This window comes from Schistocerca cancellata, chromosome 6 (genome assembly GCF_023864275.1).
Source record: "Schistocerca cancellata isolate TAMUIC-IGC-003103 chromosome 6, iqSchCanc2.1, whole genome shotgun sequence".
Taxonomy (NCBI): Eukaryota; Metazoa; Arthropoda; class Insecta; order Orthoptera; family Acrididae; genus Schistocerca; species Schistocerca cancellata.
In genome coordinates, this window is record NC_064631.1 from 584,166,638 (window position 1) to 584,187,291 (window position 20,654).

General features: G+C 41.1%; 1 protein-coding gene across 1 annotated transcript in view; it reads right to left on the reverse strand.

The window, feature by feature from the left end:
* Window positions 1-20,654, reverse strand: part of LOC126088444 (uncharacterized) — a 267,276-nt gene that overhangs the window by 48,605 nt on the left and 198,017 nt on the right. The window contains exons 3-4 of the mRNA XM_049906586.1: window positions 19,035-19,216; window positions 5,635-5,880 (exon numbers count right to left, since the gene is read on the reverse strand). Coding sequence (XP_049762543.1) covers window positions 5,635-5,880; window positions 19,035-19,216 — 428 coding nt within the window. The remainder of the gene's footprint in view (window positions 1-5,634; window positions 5,881-19,034; window positions 19,217-20,654) is intronic.

A 20,654-nucleotide genomic window follows, 5' to 3' on the forward strand; every position in this document is an offset into this window, starting at 1 on the left:
AACATAGTCATGCTGGCAACTAACACATTTCTCCTAGTTTGTTGATACCATCACTGTAAAATGTTTGTCTTTGCTGACAGAGCCACAATCTCATACCTGCTTGCACTGCTTCATTATTAAAAACTGAAGCCCTCAAAGGCTGATGAAAATTGGATTGGGTCAAGTTGGGACTGGGTGGAGGATGATCGACAGTGAACCCAAGGCATCAGATTGTTGCAGATGTTGCAGCACTCATGTGTCATCTGGCATTGTCATTCTGAAGGAGAAGGTCCTCCATGTGTGGATGAATTCTTTGAAATCAAAACTTGATTACACCAAATTGTTACATTACACACCACCATGTTACACTAGAATTCTGATCCCTCTAGTGCCAGAGGGCTGCAAATATGTAGATATGAAGAATAAAGATGTACACTCATGCTCATAAATTAAGGATAATGCTGATACATGGTGAAACAATGCTGTGGTGGGCAATTTGCGGGTTTAAATCACCTCGGGATATGACCATGCGGTGCATTTGACCTGCAGTCGTCTCACGGTGGCGCTGGTAGTAGTCCACATACACAGAGGTGTGTTGGTGCATGTCAGAGTATGGTGCAGTGAATAAGCGTGCAGACATTTTCAGATATGCTAATGGTGACTGTGTGTTGAAAATGGCTCAAAGAACAACATATTGATGAGGTTATGAGGGGAGAATACTAGGGCAACTGGACGCTGGTCAAACACAGCAGGTCATAGCACGGGCCCTCTGTGTGCCACAAAGTGTGATCTCAAGATTATGGCAATGATTACAGCCAATAGGAAACGTGTCCGGGTGCTACAGCACAGGATTTCCACAGTGTACTACACCATAAGAAGACCGATATCTCATCATCAGTGCCTGCAGATGGCCATAGAGTACTGCAGGTAGCCTTGCTCGGGACCTTACCATAGCCAATGGAACAGTTGTGTCCAGACACACAGTCTACAGACGACTGAACAGACATGGTTTATTTACCCAGAAACCTGCAAGGTGCATTCCACTGACCCCTGGTCACAGGAGAGCCCGTAAAGCCTGGTGTCAAGAACACAGTACATGGTCATTGGAACAGTGGTCCCGGGTTATGTTCACGAATGACTCCAGGTATAGTCTGAACAGTGATTTTCATCTGGCGTGAACCAGGAACCAGATACTAACCCCTTAATGTCCTTGAAAGGGACCTGTATGGAGGTCATGGTTTGATGGTGTGGGGTGGGGTTATGATCGGTGAGAGGAACTGTAACAGGTCAGGTGTATTGGGATGTCATTTTGCACCAGTATGTCTGCCTTTTCAGGGGTGCAGTGGGTCCCACCTTCCTCCTGATGGATAACAACGCACGGCCCCACCGAGCTGTCATCGTGGAGGAGTACCTTGAAACAGAAGATATCAGGCGAATGAAGTGGTCTGCCTGTTCTCCAGACGTAAACCCCATGAAGCATGTCTGGGATGCTCTTGTTTGACATATCGCTGCACATCTTCAAACCCCAAGGACACTTCAGGAGCTCCAACTGGCACTGGTACAAGAATGGGTGGCTGTACCCCAGCAGCTGCTCGACCACCTGATCCAGAGTATGCCAAACCATTGTGTGGTCTGCGTACGTGCGCATGGTGATCATATCCCATATTTATGTCAGGATACATGCACAGGAAACAGTGGCATTTTGTAGCACATGTGTTTCGGGACGGTTTTCTCAACTTATCACCAATACCGTGGACTTACAGATCTGTGTCATGTGTGTTCTCTATGTGCCTATGCTATTAGCGCCAGTTTTATGTAGTGCCACGTTGTGTGGCACCACATTCTGCAATTATCCTTAATTTATGAGTATGAGTGTAGAATTATATATATATACCTAAAAACAAAGATGATGTTACTTACCAAATGAAAGTGCTGGCAGGTCGACAGACACACAAACGAACACAAACATACACACAAAATTCAAGCTTTCGCAACAAACTGTTACCTCATCAGGAAAGAGGGGAGGAGAGGGAAAGACGAAAGGATGTGGGTTTTAAGGGAGAGGGTAAGGAGTCATTCCAGTCCCGGGAGTGGAAAGACTTACCTTATGGGGAAAAAAAGGACGGGTATACACTCGCACACACACACATATCCATCCACACATATACAGACACAAGCAGACATATTTAAAGACAAAGAGTTCGGGCAGAGATGTCAGTCGAGGCAGAAGTGCAGAGGCAAAGATGTTGTTGAATGACAGGTGAGGTATGAGTGGCGGCAACTTGAAATTAGCGGAGATTGAGGCCTGGTGGATAACAGGAAGAGAGGATATGTTGAAGAGCAAGTTCCCATCTCCGGAGTTCAGATAGGTTGGTGTTACTAGGAAGTATCCAGATAACCCGGACGGTGTAACACTGCGCCAAGATGTGCTGGTCGTGCACCAAGGCATGTTTAGCCACAGGGTGATCCTCATTACCAACAAACACTGTCTGCCTGTGTCCATTCATGCGAATGGACAGTTTGTTGCTGGTCATTCCCACATAGAATGCATCACAGTGTAGGCAGGTCAGTTGGTAGATCACGTGGGTGCTTTCACACGTGGCTCTGCCTTTGATCGTGTACACCTTCCGGGTTACAGGACTGGAGTAGGTGGGGGTGGGAGGGTGCATGGGACAGGTTTTACACCGGGGGCAGTTACAAGGGTAGGAGCCAGAGGGTAGGGAAGGTGGTTTGGGGATTTCATAGGGATGTACCAAGAGGTTACGAAGGTTAGGTGGACGGCGGAAAGACACTCTTGGTGGAGTGGGGAGGATTTCGTGAAGGATGGATCACATTTCAGGGCAGGATTTGAGGAAGTCGTATCCCTGCTGGAGAGCCACATTCAGAATCTGATCCAGTCCCGGAAAGTATCCTGTTACAAGTGGGGCACTTTTGTGGTTCTTCTGTGGGAGGTTCTGGGTTTGAGAGGATGAGGAAGTGGCTCTGGTTATTTGCTTCTGTACCAGGTCGGGAGGGTAGTTGCGGGATGCGAAAGCTGTTGTCAGGTTGTTGGTGTAATGCTTCAGGGATTCCGGACTGGAGCAGATTTGTTTGCCACGAAGACCTAGGCTGTAGGGAAGGGACCGTTTGATGTGGAATGGGTGGCAGCTGTCGTAATGGAGGTACTGTTGCTTGTTGGTGGGTTTGATGTGGACGGACGTGTGAAGCTGGCCATTGGACAGGTGAAGGTCAACATCAAGGAAAGTGGCATGGGATTTGGAGTAGGACCAGGTGAATCTGATGGAACCAAAGGAGTTGAGGTTGGAGAGGAAATTCTGGAGTTCTTCTTCACTGTGAGTCCAGATCATGAAGATGTCATCAATAAATCTGTACCAAACTTTGGGTTGGCAGGCCTGGGTAACCAAGAAGGCTTCCTCTAAGCGACCCATGAATAGGTTGGCGTACGAGGGGGCCATCCTGGTACCCATGGCTGTTCCCTTTAATTGTTGGTATGTCTGGTTTTCAAAAGTGAAGAAGTTGTGGGTCAGGATGAAGCTGGCTAAGGTAATGAGGAAAGAGGTTTTAGGTAGGGTGGCAGGTGATCGGCGTGAAAGGAAGTGCTCCATCGCAGCGAGGCCCTGGATGTGCGGGATATTTGTGTATAAGGCAGTGGCATCAATGGTTACAAGGATGGTTTCTGGGGGTAACGGATTGGGTAAGGATTCCAGGCGTTCGAGAAAGTGGTTGGTGTCTTTGATGAAGGATGGGAGACTGCATGTAATAGGTTGAAGGTGTTGATCTACGTAGGCAGAGATACGTTCTGTGGGGGCTTGGTAACCAGCTACAATGGGGCGGCCGGGATGATTGGGTTTGTGAATTTTAGGAAGAAGGTAGAAGGTAGGGGTGCGGGGTGTCGGTGGGGTGAGGAGGTTGATGGAGTCAGGTGAAAGGTTTTGTAGGGGGCCTAAGGTTCCGAGGATTCCTTGAAGCTCTGCCTGGACATCAGGAATGGGATTACCTTGGCAAACTTTGTATGTGGTGTTGTCTGAAAGCTGACGCAGTCCCTCAGCCACATACTCCCGACAATCAAGTACCATGGTCGTGGAACCCTTGTCCGCCGGAAGAATGACGATGGACCGGTCAGCCTTCAGATCACGGATAGCCTGGGCTTCAGCAGTGGTGATGTTGGGAGTAGGATTAAGGTTTTTTAAGAAGGATTGAGAGGCAAGGCTGGAAGTCAGAAATTCCTGGAAGGTTTGGAGAGGGTGATTTTGAGGAAGAGGAGGTGGGTCCCGCTGTGACGGAGGACGGAACTGTTCCAGGCAGGGTTCAATTTGGATAGTGTCTTGGGGAGTTGGATCATTAGGGGTAGGATTAGGATCATTTTTCTTCGTGGCAAAGTGATATATATATATATTAACAAGGTTTGTAACACTATTATGAAAAGGAAAGTTGCTACTCACCATATAGTGGAGATGTTGAGTCGCAGATAGGCACAGCAAGAAGACTGTCACAAATAAAGCTTTCAGCCAGTAAGGCCTTTGTCAAAAATAAACCACACACACACACACACACACACACACACACACACACACACACACACACACAGACACACACACGAGTATATCTGTTGTCTATTTTTGACGAAGGCCTTCCTGGCTAAAAGCTTTACTTGTGACAGTCTTTTTGTTGTGCCTATCTGCGACTTAGCATCTCCACTATATGGTGAGTAGCAACTTTCCTTTTCATAATATTGTTACATTCCATCCTGGTTTTTCATTGTTTATTAGTACAATTTGTTTTATTTAAAAAGCTTTTACAATTTTTACAAGTAAAGTTTGGAGGCATTAATTTACACTATGCCCTCATAGTTGCTAAGGTTACAAGTAAATAAATGCAATGTGCTACATATAGACCTCCTAAGTGTACTCTTATTGACACTTCATGCAAAGCAATGGTTCTCTGGAGACAAAAATCATTCATTCGTGATCTAGTTGATAGAACCATTTCAGCATTTAGCTGAACTGATACAGAGAAAAAAAATGGAAAATCCGGGTGACCAGATGAGTAGCTACTTCGTAACTGAGCTTTGCTCTTCCTGAACATGACGCCCATCAACATTTTACCACTGAGCACTGAGTGGCTATTGTCTAATACAAAAATGTGGATTTTGTTGACCATTTGTTAGGTTTCAACCTCCACTTAACATTACAGATGCTCAACTTTACTATTGTTCATTCCACTACAACAAATTTCTGTTGACCTCTTAAGTATTCATTGACTGATTAAAATGAAAATACAACTGCTCTTCATATTCAGATAAAATTCCTGTCTTGTGAAAAGAGTATGATGATGAGCACTGTGATATTTGAACTTCTCTAACAACATTTTATGAGTTACGCAATGGAGACCTTTGGATGGATAATTTCATTTGTAACCACTTTAACCCTTTCTCAACTATGTTAGTGACTAGAAACTTTGGAAATTCTAGATGGCAAGCTCAAAAATATTTTTATGTATTAATTAGCCATAAATATCAAAGTACCAATTGAACTCTTCTTCACAGTGCTGACTGATCCAGCTCCAATACTGAGAAGTTTTCAAATGCACAGCCTACAGATTCGGGAAGAAGACACACAACTGTTGTCTGCAAACAGTATTCTAGATGCAGCATACCTGCGCATTACACTGGGTGAATTGGCAGGGCTGTCATCATCGTCCTCACCCTTGGACTGGGGTGCCCTTGCAGGGGTGGCCTGGGGCAAGGACAAGGGGCTGGTGGTGACTGCTGCTGGCACCCCCTGTTCTGCTGCCTCCTGTAGCAGCTGCTCCTCTTCTTCCTCTGAAGAGTCATCACCAATGTATGCACACTCGTGCAGGTGCTTATGTCCGCGGATCACAATCAGTGAGGCACCAGGCCATCTGTGAATATGTACCTCATTATTATGCTATCAGATCTCATTTACTCTAATACTATAAACACACACATTGGATCAAAGGTTCCAGAAAAAAGGATACCTATCAAAGAACTGTAATGAGAACATATTACCAGAGAAAGGCAAATATCATTTATTGCTTTATTACAATTCATTACCTGCATACTAACAATAATGGTGGTTTTGCAAAAGCAGTCTCATCCCATGGAAATTAGTTTTTCCCTGTTTATTCTCGAAATGTTTGGAAATGATTATCTAAGATGTACAAGATGAAGCTGCATTCAAGGAGAAATAAAACCAATTTTAAAAATACACAGTGAGTGTTTACCTTTACTCCTTCCATGTCAGTTAATGCTTCTAGATTTATCTTAGGAACTGAGATGAATTACAAATAATGAGAAATAACTTGAACTATTAGGAACTGACAAGGATTACAAGCACTGGGATATAATATGACACAGTGAAATGAATTCACTGTGTGATTTGAAGAAGCTATATGAAGTTGTATATTGGGAAAAAAATCAACTCTTTGTGATGAGTTCAGACTGTCTGGCAAAGTGAGATTATAGCACATGTATTTGGAATTTATGGACAGAACACTGTCAGCTGAGAGTAATTATGCTGCACTATTATGAGTACGTTCTTTCTTCACATACTCCCATTTTCAGCAGGAGAATACAATTCAGTGACATGAAAGAACTTTATGAGATCTCCAAATTCTAATTAGATCTTAAAGGATTCATTATATAAGTCCTGATCCACCACATATCTTTAATTCATCACATGCATTCATTTCAGAGCACCATCCACTCCCTCCCTCCCTCCCTCCCTCTCTCTCTCTCTCTCTCTCTCTCTCTCTCTCTCTCTCTCTCTCTCTCTCTCTCTCTCTCTCCAAACTGCCTGTCCCCTGCACAGAGGTTCATCACCTCCTCTCGGCTGCATCAGTCAGCGATTTTCTTTGTCCTGATGTCACCATAACTGTAAAATATTATGAAAAGGGTAGTTGGTACTCACCATACAGTTGAGATGCTGAGTTGCAGATAGGAACAACAAAAGGACTGTCAAACAAAGCTTTTGCCCAAACAGGCCTTCATCAGAAGAGGCAACATGCCCACACATGTACACTCAGGCAAACACAGCTCTCACACACATAACCATTGTCTCTGGCTGCCAAGACCAGACTGTGAGCTGCAGTGCATGATGGGAGAAAGAACTAGATGGTGGGGGTAAGGAGGAGGCAGAAGTGGAGAGGGCAAGAGATAGCGGGGTAGGGACAGGGGACAGTAAAGTGCTGCTTGTAGGAGCATACAGGTACAAGGTGTGGAGAGGGTACAGCAGCTAGGTGCAGTCGGCATGTTAGAAGGCGAGTAGTGGGGGGGGGGGGGGGGGGGCTGCAGAAGAAAAGGAGAGAAGTAAAAAGACTGTGGGTGTATTGGTGGAATAGAGGGCTGTGTGGTGCTGGAATGGGAACAGGGAAGGAAACACATGGGTAAGGACAATGACTAAGGAAAGTTGAGGCAAGGAGGGCTATGGGAACATAGGATATATTGTAGTGAGAGTTCCCATCTGCGAACTTAAGAAAAGCTTGCGAAGGACCCAGGTGGTGCAGGCTGCAAAACAGTCATTGAAATGAAGAATCTTATGTCAGGTTGCATGCTCAGTAACTGGGTGGTCCACCTGCTTCTTGGCCACAGTTAGTCAGTGGGCATTCATGCAGACAGACAGCTTGTTGGTTGTCATGTCCACTTAGAAAGCAGCACAGTGGTTGCAGCTTAGCTTGTAAATCACATGACTGGTTTCACAGGTAGCCCTGCCTTTGATGGGATAGGTGATGCTTGTGGCAGAACTGGAGTAGGTGGAAGGATGTATTGGGCAGGTCTTGCATATAGGTCTTTTACGGGGATATGATCAATGAGGCAAGACATTGGGAGCAGGTGTTGTGTAGGGATGCACAAAAATATTTTGGTGGTCTGATGGGTGATGGAATACTCTGTGGGAGGGATGAGATGAGAGGTATTTGAAATCCTGGCAGAGAATGTGATTCAGTTGCTCCAGTCCTGGGTTGTATGGAGTCACGAGGGGAATGCTCTCTAAGGACAAAATGTGGGTCTTTTGGAGGTGGTGGGTGACTAGAGAGATAAGGCATGGGAGATCTGTTTTTGTACAAGGTTGGGTGAGTAATTACGGTCTGTGAAGGCCTCAGTGAGACTCTTTGTGTATCTTGAGAGGGACTGCTCATCACTATAGATATGGCAGCCACAGATGGCTAGACTGGATGGAAGGGACTTCTGGGTTTGGAATGATTGGCAACTGCTGAAGTGGAGGTACTGCTGGTGGTTGGTCAGTCTGATACGTATGTAGCTACTGATGTAGCCATCTTTGAGGTGGAGGTCAACATCAAGGAAGGTGGCTTGTTGGGTTGAGGAGGATCAGGTGAAGTGAAAGGGGAGAAGTTATTGAGGTTCTGGAGGAGTGTGGATAGGGTGTCCTCACCCTCGATCCACATCATGACAATGTCATCAGTGAATATGAACCAGGCGAGGGGTTTGGGATTCTGGGTGGTAGGATTCCTCTAGATTGTCCATGAGTAGCTTGCCATAGGATATTGCTAAGTGGATGCCCATAATCGTACCACAGATTTGTTCATAGGTGATCCCGTCAAACAAGCCTTCAAACAAGAAGCAATTGTGAATGAAGATATAGTTGGTTATGGTGACTAGGAGAGGTTATAGGTTTGGAATCCGATGGCCATTGGGAAAGGTAGCATTCAATAGCAGCAAGGCCATGGGCATTAGGGATTGTTAGTGTAAGGAGAGGTGGCATCAGTAGTGACAAACAGGGCACCATGTGGTAAGGAAACAGGAGCTGTAGAGAGTCAGTGGAGGAAACAGATGGTATCTTTTTGGTATCATTTATATAGGAGGGTAGGTTGCGGGTAATAGGCTGGAAGTATTGGTCTATGAGTGCACCAGTAATACCTCCACTTCAACAGCTGCCACCCATTCCATACCAAGATGCCCCTTCCTATCTTTAGTGACAAGCAGTCCCTGTCATAAAACATCAAGGGTCTCATGGAAGCCTTCATAGACTATAATTATCCTTACAATCTTGCACAAAAACAGATGTCCCATGCATTATCTCTCCGGTCACTCACCACCTCCAAAAGACCCATTGTCTGGCCACAGAGGAGCATTCCCATCTTGACGTAGTACTGCCCAGGGCTGGAGCAACTGTATCACATAATCCACCAGTATCTTCAATACCTTTCAATGTGCCCTGAAATGAGAAATGTCCTACTCACTATCCTTCCCACCCCTCCCACAGTGGTAGTCTGCTGCACACCAAACCTACACAATATCCTTGTCCATCACTATACAAACCTCGCTGCCAAGCCCTTGCCTCATGGCTCATATCCCTGTAACAGACCTTGATGCAAGACATTCCATACATTTTCCCACCACCATGTTCTACAGTCTGGTGATAAGCATCACCTATCCCATCAAACACAGGACTACCCATGAAATCAGTCGCATGATCTACAAGCTAAGCTGCAACCACTGTGCTGCATTCTACATGGGCATTAACCAACAAACTGTCTGTCCGCATGAATGACTGCCAATAAACTCAGACCAAGCAACAGCTGCACCACCTTATAATTTCAGTGACTGCTTCGCAGCCTGTGCCATCTGGATCCTTCCCACCAACACAAGTTTTTCCGAATTGTGCAGATGGGAACTGTCCCTGCAATATATCCTATGTTTCCTTAACCCTCCTGGCCTCAACCTTCATTAGTCAATCTTCTTACCCACCTGTCCCCTTCCCTGTTCCCATTCTAGCACCACACAGCCATCTATTCCACTAACACACCCACAGTCTTTTTACTTCTCTCCTTTTCTGCTGCTCCCCCCCCCCCCCCCCCCTCGCCCTCTATCTGGCCTCAACCTTCATTAGTCAATCTTCTTACCCACCTGTCCCCTTCCCTGTTCCCATTCTAGCACCACACAGCCATCTATTCCACTAACACACCCACAGTCTTTTTACTTCTCTCCTTTTCTGCTGCCCCCCCCCCCCTCGCCCTCTATCTAACTTCCCAACTGCAGCTATCTGCCCTACCATCTTCCCATCTTGTCCTCATATGCTACCACAAGCAGCACTTTACTGTCCCCCACCCCTACCCTGCTATCTCTCCCCTCCCTCCCTGCAGCCTCCTCCTTACTCCCACCATCCAGTTGCTTCTTCCATCATGTGCTGCTGCTTGCAGTCTGGTGTTGTCTATTCTGATGAAGGCCTGTTTGACCAAAAGATTGGTTTGTCAGCCTTTTTGTTGTGGCTATCTGAGACTCAGCATCTTTGCAATAAGGTGAGTAGCAACTATCCTTTTCATAATATTGTTGTTATTCCATTTGGATTTTCCAATGTTTAAATGTAAAATATGCTATTTTTTGACAACTGCAGCGCAGCAGAGGGGGTAACAGAAATAACTGAAATTTCGCCTGCATTTGTCCTATGGTGATACAAAGAATAATGAAACATATAGATGGAAAAGATATTAACACATGGTATCAAATGTTATAGCCTTCAAATATGTCCCTAATGAATAATGTGTACCTGATTGACAAAATTCCAATGCATTCTTTCCCTTTGTTATGGGTATTACCTTGCATTATCTGCATTTAAAGAGAGTTGCCATTTGTGTAAATTGTCAGTGTATTGCCTCTTTTCTATTGACAGGTGTTTGATGTTTGCAAACTGTCACATTATATGTCACAGGCAGAGAGAGCAATTATAATTCATTCAAATAACTGAATAACTGCAGCAGGCTGACTTCAACAATTTTACTGGTTTCCTTATGGCATCATCCTGTTCTAGATGGATGCTTACTTAATAATGTCTTATGAAATAATTTTCTGAGGTAACTCACCACTTTTAACTAACTTTACTTCTTTTTAGAGGAAGTACTGATTGCAGAAAAGTGATCAGTAAGAATAATATTGGGTTTCACCTATCCTCTTCAAGGATTTAGGCATTTTAACTAGACAAGCATAATACTGCTAATGAAATTTGTCATAAATAACCCATCACAATTTGTGAAGAACAGTGATATCCATACTTACAAAACTAAAGGAAAAACTGACCTTCATCACCCGTTTATAAAACTGTCAATGCCTCAGAAAGTAGTTTAATGTGCAGGAAGAAAAATTGTTGATGATGTGCCCAATAACATAAGATATAAACTGACTTGTTGCACATCTGCTCAGTCATTCAGTCAGTTAGTTAAATGTTCCATTAATCATATGAATGATTCCTTTATCAAAATGATGTGGAATGAGTCATTTTACAGTATATGTGTACATGATTAGTGTTAACATTAATGAACACATTATAAAAGAATTATTCAAATGATCTACAGAATATGTAACAAACTAACTTATCAACAAAAATAATCAATTTTTGAAAATATAATGTAATTTGACAGATAAAAAATTTACTTACCAAGCAGTGGCAGGAACAAACACATACAAAGATATTGAAATTTGCAAGCTATCAGAGCTGGTGGCTCCTCTTTCTCGTAAAAGGGTTGAAAGGAGAAGGAAGAGCTGTGAAGAAAAAGGATTGGGTGATACATATAGCTCCTGGTACTTATGGAATTTGAGTTTTTGGACAAGTTAGGTGCCTTATGATGTGACTATTTGCTTGTGAAATGATAGTACATGAATAAAAATCAAAACAAATTATGTGACACACCTGTGTGGTGAAACTGACATGGTCTACACAGTAAATTTAAGAACAGCTGAGTAAAGGCTCATATAATGCCCTACCCACAGTGGTCACCTAAGCCCAGTACTGTGAACCAGGGTTTGACCCTCACAGAAGGCATTCATTTTATTGGTGACAAATCATTGCAAACAGTAACTACCATAAAATACATAACAGGAACTAACCGGAGTGACCTAAAATGGAGACACCACATAAAGCTAATCAGTGGTGTATTTACAGTTTTGTTTTGGGGAGGGAATCTATGCATTCAACTTTACAAAGCTTAAATTGAAAATTAATTTTATTTATACATACCAATTAAATGTCCAAAATTATAAGAATAAAGTGTATCATTGGCTTATATTTGTTTAATTATAACACTAATTACATTACCAAAATGATTTATTGAAGTTATGAATTACATCATGAAACCAAATTACAGGGTTATGAAGTTTGAGTAATTTTAATCAAACATAATCCAATTGCTAAGAAAATTTTCCACACCGATTCGATTAATTTCATTTGTTTTAGTCCAGGCCTGTGTTAACTTACTTTGAAGGGTACTAAATCTGCTTTTGTCTGATAGTTAAATACACATAAGTAGAACAAAACACAATTAAATTATTCACTAGAAATTTAAAACACTAAAGGAAGACAGCAGTCTCTTTGTTTTTCAGTACCACTTATCACACTTTGGACATCAATCATGGTGAACTGTCATCATGCAAGCCCATTCAGACATGCCTCACTAGTTGTATTCCTTAAGGTATGCCTTGATTCTCTTAAGGGTGAAGAAACTGCATGCATTCATGGCCATTGTCAGTGGTAGAGTTGTCAAGAGTTGTAGAAACTGAAGCACATTAAGATACAACTGACAGACACAGACAGACAAAGCTTCCATTGCAGTGTGAGGCAACTGCTCAAGTTGACTCAGATGTTGATCAAAGAGTTTTAACTCAGCTGTTGTCATTTTTAAATCAGCAACTAATGGATCTGTAGCATAAAATGAAAGGGGTTCTGTAACTCCGTCAATAATACCTATGTCTTCAGTTTTTGTGGTAGAAGCCAATTAAAACTGCTAAAAAGTTCATAATGTGTCAAGAACCAATCTGGAAGTGAACAACAAAGTCATCCAGAGAGGATATGAAGACATACACTTTATACTAACCCTGAATATCATCACTGGTATCCTGATTTGCATGCTGTTCTTGCTTGGCAGTAATACTTGGTTGCTTGATTTCAATGCCACTGGCAGAAGCTAATTGCTTGGCACCTAAGAAAAGCTGGCTGAAAGTATCCACATTTTCTCTCACTGCCAACAGTTCCCTTTTGAGAATCCTTGGCTATGTTGATTAACTCTGCAAAATCAGCATCTTGGAGCTGAAGTTGCCAACAGGTGGACTCACCCAGTGCAAACAGTTCAGAAACTATAACCAAGTAGATGATATAATCTCCCATGCTGATGGCTGCTAAGAGATTCATGGCATCATGGGATGTCATCTTGTTGACAAGTTCTTGAATCTTCCCAAAGTTGAAACACCATCATATATTTCCTTGAAGTCTTGCATGCTGCGAAGATGCTGAGTTAATCTAGTGAGAGTGGTATGTTTCAGGCTTCTGACTCAAACATCAGTTAATGATTCAAGGGCATCATTTAATATTTGTATACATTTTGGTGGCCTAAAGAAATTACCTACCATTTCCAGTGTTCCTACTGAATTCCCGATAAGTGGAATATAGAATGTGTTGGTGACTACCAAATTGAAATTATGAGCTGCACAATGAGAATATACAGTTAAAGGGCAGTCTTGTTGTATGAGCGCATGAGCCCCATGGGCTTTTGTGACAGCCATGCTACACCATCATAGCCCTGTCCTCACAAAAATCACACATCAAGACCAAATTTTACCAAGTTTTCAATTATAGATCCAGCTAATCTTTTGCGTCACATCAAACACTATTCCCACAATATCAGAAGTTTCGTCTGCAAGAATCATGAAACCTTTGGCATAATAAATGCAGTCCTGAGCAACCCCACTCAGGAGTTGGTTATTGATGCAACTGATGATACGATTTTGGACTGGGACACTCATGTACTTTTTGCATTTACCAGTTCCTTCCAAACTTGCTCATAGGTTTTTTCTGCATATGGCACGATATTTTAGAATGATGTGAAAGTTAAGCATGTTTTTGTCACTTTGTTTGTAAACTTCAATAAGTCTTAAGTTCTTATGTCCTCTTAATACAATCTCCAGATGGACACAGAGAATCACTGCCTCAGTGTCAGGGATTATGTGTTTTCTATTTTTTTCACTTGATCCACCAAGCCTTTGTACAGACAATGTTTTATATCTTTCGTCTTGTTCATCATGACGTGAACAAAACTGTCACAATTGGTTACAGCAGCGTTACAGTAAGTGTAGCTTACGAGGATGTTGAAATGTTTAAGAGAGGGTTTCCACTTCAAAAACTTGGAGGTTATTATGTGTGTAAACTAAGACGATACATGACGCAGTGACTGATAAGAGCAACTGTAAATAGGAAATGCGTTTACTGTTGCTTCCATCAGCCACTGCACCAAGTGTCAACTTATTTTGCACAATTAGTACCAGGTCTGCAACATTTTGATGACTACCTTTACTCTAACTTGTCTTAGAGAAAAGTGCACAATACTTACAGAAGGCACCATCCTCTTTAGAAGAGTATTCTAACCAACATATTTCTCCAGCTAATCTAGGTTGAACTTACAATATTGACCACTTTTGGAAAGTAAGGGGAAATTTTTAAGTTGTGTTGGGCACAAATAGGTTTTAGAAATATTGTAGCTTCATGTGGTCATCAACTTTTTCATTATTAGATGGCTTACAAGCAATTATGTTACATAACTTTCCCGGCGAGATCTTGACATGTGGAATAATCGGGTCTACTGCCGGATGTTTGTGTTGCTCTGGCACAATATTTCGGCCACATAACTAGTTGGCTTCTTCAGGTGCTACCTGTCAGTCTCAGGTAGCACCCGAAGAAGGCAACTAGTTATGTGGCCGAAATATTGTGCCAGAGCGACACAAACATCCGGCAGTAGACCCGATTATTCCACATGTCAATTATGTTACTTACTGTCTGCTGGTGGATTGTCAAAGCTCGATGTGTCAATGAAAGATGTTGGTTTTGGTTGAGGACTAACAAAGAGGATTGTGAATGAGCAACAATTCTTCTATTGTTTGAAAACAGCAGCAGTGGCAACTGTGGTGGATCATCCATTCTCCCAGCCAGAGAGGACAGAGTGTCTTCTAGTCATGATGTTTTAGGGAAGTAGTTCAAAATGTTTGCACTTTGTTTTGTGATGCATTGTCTTAGCTCTCAAAATCAAGATTTCACTATATTACCTTCAATAACACTGGTTACTGCAACACTCTCATATCAACAATTTAAAACCTTTAGTAGTAGTAATAGTAGCTTTATTCATCTGTAGATCTCTTTTTACAAGGATATAGAACATGTCAAAGAATTTACAAGTTTAGATCAATTTAAAATAAGCTAATTGATACACACATATATTTACAGACTTCTAGTTAGAGACCTATAAATAAATTATTAAATAATGTAATGCCACACTGTTCACTCATATCTCACTATCAGTCACTGCACACACTATACACACATTGTTTCGCAACATTTCACTCACTACACACACACACACACACACACACACACACACACACACACACACACTGGTGATCTCTGGGCCGTTTTCTGTACCGCAATTTCCCATTTGGTCTCTTGAAAAACTGAGTCAGCATCCCTCCATAATGAGTGAAGTATTGGGCTCATAAAGAGGAAGAGGTGTTAGTAGTGTGCTATGCATAGCTTGGGGGTAGAAAGGAAAAAAGAAGGGGAAAAAACATAAAGTGAATGTGTTGTGTGGAATGTTGGATGTTCTATAATCATCATCATTATTATTATTTATTTGTATAATATTTTTTATCAAATCCTTACTCTCTTTTATATAAGTAACCCTTCAATGTATAAAATGTATTGCATAACAGGTACTTTTTAGCTGCCTTTTTAAATAAGTGTATTTTTGCAGTTTCTTTAATCTCTTTTGGTAATTTTTTGTAGAAAATGCTGTTTTGAGTTTCATGTTAATTTTTTCTTGGTAAATGTAAGTTGAGTCTATCTCTTGTTGCATGGTCATGGACAGAGCATTTTGTGCAGTAATTACCAATGTTATTTTTGATTTGTACAACTGACTGGTAAATGTATTCACATGGAGCAGTTAGAATCCCCAGTGTTTGGAACAGATCTTTACAATGAGCTTGACTAATATTTTTTGTTATTATTCTTATGGCTCTTTCCTGGAGTTTGAAAATTGTGTTTATACTTTGTGCATTTGTTCCCCAAAAAAGAATGTCATAGCTAAGAACTGAGTGTACATATGAATAATATGTAACTAAAAGACACTGCATGTTACACACTGATGATAGGATTCTAAGGGCATAACATGCTAATGACATTCTGTTTGTAAGTACCTTTGTGTGTACATACCACTTCAACTGAGAATCAATATTCATTCCTACAAATTTTGCATTTATTACACAGTCTGTAGAGGTGCCATCTACATTTAATTTAACATTGTCATTTTTCCTCTTCAAACTGAAATTCATGGAATTAGTTTTCTTTATGTTCAATGTCACTTTATTGCTTATTGACCAATCATAAACTTCCTTGAGAGTTTCATTTGCTTTCTCGGCAAGGAGTTCTCATGTTTTCTCAGTGACTATAATATTGCTGTCATCAGTGAAGAGAATTTTTTCACCATGAGTAACACTGCTGGGAAAGTAATTGATGTATATCAGGAACAGTACTGGTCCTAATATGCTACCTTGCAGAATCCCTATAGTAATGTATTTTGATTCTAATAAGTGTTTTACGAAATGTTTAGATCTATTTGAAGTATGTGTTATCTCTACTCTTTGTACCCTATCTCTTAGGTATGATCAAAACCAGTCATTAGCTACTGCTCTTATTCCTAATGCTTCTAATTTATTTAATGGAATCTTGTGGTCGAATGTATCAAACGCCTTATAAAGATCCAAAAATATGCCTGTGACACACTCATCTTTATCAAGAGCATCAAGTACAACTTCTGTGAATTCTATTATGGCTGACTCCGTATTTTTGCCACTTTGGAAACCAGACTGTGATGCGTTTAAAAGATTGTATTTATTCAGGTAATTCATTAGTCTGTCTTTCATAATTTCTTCTATTATTTTTGAGAATGCTGACAGCATGGAAATGGGCTGGTAATTTTCTACGTCTTCTGCATTACCTTTCTTAAGTAAAGGTACAACTCTTGCCTGTTTTAACTGCTCTGGAAATGTCCCTGGTGTGAAGGATTCATTTATTATATTTGTTAAGGGGGCCTTGTTAAATCCCTAAGCATTGTTTTAGTAAACACATTGGTGCCTCATCTAAGCCTACTGACATTTTATTTTTTAGTTTTTGAACAGTTTTATTGACTTCATTCTCTGTGGTTGGAAGTAACATCATTGTATTTAGTGCAACATTATTTACAGGTGTTATATTTGTTTTGGGGAATTTTTGCTGTTCTCTGCAATACTTGAAAAAATGCTCATTTGCATAGTTTGCTAAGTGTTGTGGATCATTTATTACCTTATCCCCCTCCCTTAGCAGTATGTTATTCTGCATTTGTTTGCTTGTAATGCAGAGAATCATGTACAAAACAAACTAGAATATTTCCTGGCCTGGTCTGAGAAAGTGTCCACCTTCTCTATAAAGTGCATTGTTTCTGTATTCATTGACGTTCATTTACGGGTACTGTAATATGATGAGAGTGGGCTCATAAACTTTGCATTTAATTCACCACTGATGTTAAATTGGTGTGTAACTAAAAGAAAACTGAAAATATGTAATGTTACTATATAATGGAGCATGTTGTTTAAATAAATAATCTTTCATGGTTGTAAAAACTCTATTTACTACTAACCAATCACAACATACAACCACATCAGCTATCGGTGAGCCTCTTTTGTGTAGTGATTCATTCGGAAACAGTCTGTTATTGACACACTCTAGCAGCATACAACCCGCTTCTTCATACAATCAAGAGACATATTTTTAACCCTTGTTTTCTACCCATAGTATTAAAATATTGTGTGCAGATAAGTAAGAAATACATGTTTATAATTTCACATTTCAGGGGGAAGAGGGTGGGGTGGGAGGGGACTGGTGGGGGACTGGGCTTAAGCTGAGAAGCTCCCCTCCCCCACTTTAAATACACCAACAGAAGCAAATTATAGGAAAAATAGGGTCAGGCTGAGAGTCATAGAAATCTTAAGAAAATGTAATCCATCTAAGAAACAAGTGGCTAGCAAAAAAATTTTCTACTGGTTCTTGACTACTGCTTGTCAGTTTGAAAGCCTAAACAGGTTGGATTAATGGAGAAGACAGAAGCTCAAACAGAGAGAAGCAAGTCTCATCCCTGGATCATTTAGTTAGCACATGAGCATTACAGAGATCCTCATAAATTCCAGTGGCAGACACAAGAGAGGCACTGGGCATCACAGTGAGATTTACTGTTGAAACTGCAAGAGCTTACAGTCCAGAAAGAGTCAGGCAATGTATCACTTCCTCCAACTTAGGTCTTTAAATGACAACTTCAGGAAAATTTGAGTAATAAGAGTTCAGATGAAGCATTACTGATAGTCCTTCATCCCACATGCTACTCCTGAATGGAACAGGGAAAGGCTGAAAGATACCTAGCGGTACCAGAATTCCCTCCAACACACACGTGGCTTGTGGAGTACACACAGCATAGTCATAAAGTTTTAAGTATCACCTCAAAAATTGAAGTTATATGCTTAATTTTCTGCTTGTTTACAGGTATGTATTTGCAGTCCTGATAACCTTGAAATCCTCACATCACAGTATCATGGCATGCCTCTAGAGGAGCCAAAACAGAATGGCACAGACTATTAATAAAGTCAAGTATTGTATGGTTTTTTGTTATTGGCAGTGGGGGAAATGTTGCAGCTGTGTGAGACCAATTTGGATGACTTCTTTAGCTGCCCAGACATGCCTGACACAGCTGCAATGTTTTCACCACCACCAATAACGAATTATCATAAAAAACTCGATTCTATCAATGGTATGTGGCATTTTGTTCTTGCTCCTCTAATGGCGCGCCACAATACTGTGACATGAGAATTCTGAGGGGTAGCAGGGCTGCAAATATAAACCTGTAAACAAACAAAAAATTAACTATGTAACATTATTTTTCCAAGATGATAATTAAAACTTGATGACCACCAATCACATATCTAGCTGGAGGACTGGGTGAAAGTTGTAGATTGAGGGGCCCACCTGGCACAGGTGGAAACGGTGATGGAGGAACCCTTGAGCAGGTAGTAGGCCCAGTACTCCTTGAAGTCATCGTCGAGTTCCAGATGCCGCACCATGGAAAGACGCACTGGTTGCGCTCGGATCTGGGGCAGCTCTGGCATCAGGAAAGCGTTGAAAGTCCTGTTGACGCGCACCAGCTGCCTCTGTGGGCCGAAAAAATTCGTCAGATCTGTTACCTCCCAGCAGGACACATCCTTCATAAATTGGATCTATTGAGGACAGCATACATGTGTATAAGAATGCACAGAAGGCACATGCTCAACTTGAGGAAGGCTTTCTTTTCTTTTCTTTTTTGATCCCACAATCCTGAAGTTGGCATATGAGTAGCAACATGTTGAATTACAACCACTGGGAAGACCGCTGGAAAGCTGGAACCTTTCATAAGGAAGGCAGAAAAAGAAGAAGGAAATAATACATGATATTTCGAAGGAGATCTGTGAACACGACGCTTAGTGGAAAGGTATCATAATATCATTCTGCTTACTGACACATAATGCTGGAAACTATTTGAGGGACAAAAAACAAATGTGTGGATCGTTGGACATACTTGAGTGCTAGATGTAATTATGAAAAGGATATATTATTGTACAGAACATACAACACATGTAAGCTAATTTCATTTCTAAACCATAATATGATGTAGCAAGTATGAGAGATATCTAAAAACAAATCATGAAAGGAAAAAATTAAAGAAGATAGTGAAAAAACATTATGCTCTGGAGGAAATGCCCACACGGTGTTTAGGTCCCATCCATTTGAACTTGCTGTTTCTCACTCACAGCTGCTACATAGACGTTTGGATGTTTAACGTTCTGTTATCACTAGGGCGGCATTTCCGTACTGGCTATCTAGGAACCATAAAGGAGCCTGCACCATAAAAGTTAATAGAAAAATATCTTTCTTTTAACACTGTAAAAGTTGTAGACATAATTATTTTATATGAGGTTACTCAGATTAATTTTCAGTGGTCAGTTGACATTAAGTAGACTAGCAATCAACTTACAAATATTGTGCTCCTACATGTCAAATTCCCAGTGGTGTCCAATCAAACAGGTGCCACTCTGGTTGTACTGATGAGATTGAAATTGAGAGCCCCATATATACCATAAACACCACCACCACTAAAAAATTGCTAACATAATTTTAGCCTGTCACTAGAGTGATCTTTTCCTTCTCTCCATGCAAAATATAATTATATTGCTATTAGTTTAAACATACCTGCAAATAACATGTCTTTCCATATCGAGAAACAGAAAACAAATTCCACTTGTTTCTTATTATACACCAAGTAGTTTGTATACTGAATTACTATTACGAAACTGGGTGTTCTATTCCAGTGCAACCAAAATACAGCAGCAGATTTTAAGCATGTTTTTGTTCTCCTCATTTGAAAGCCATCAGAAGCATAAAACCTTAAAAATGTCTGAAAAGAGTTGTATGCAAATGTATCAAGAACTGCTAATGGAATCTTACTTGAAGACTTCACACTTGTGATTCAACTAGGTGAAGTCAGTTACATAACTAAATTGAAGTCTGTAGAAAAACTGTTGGAGGACCAGCACTACTTCTGTCATTTCTGTG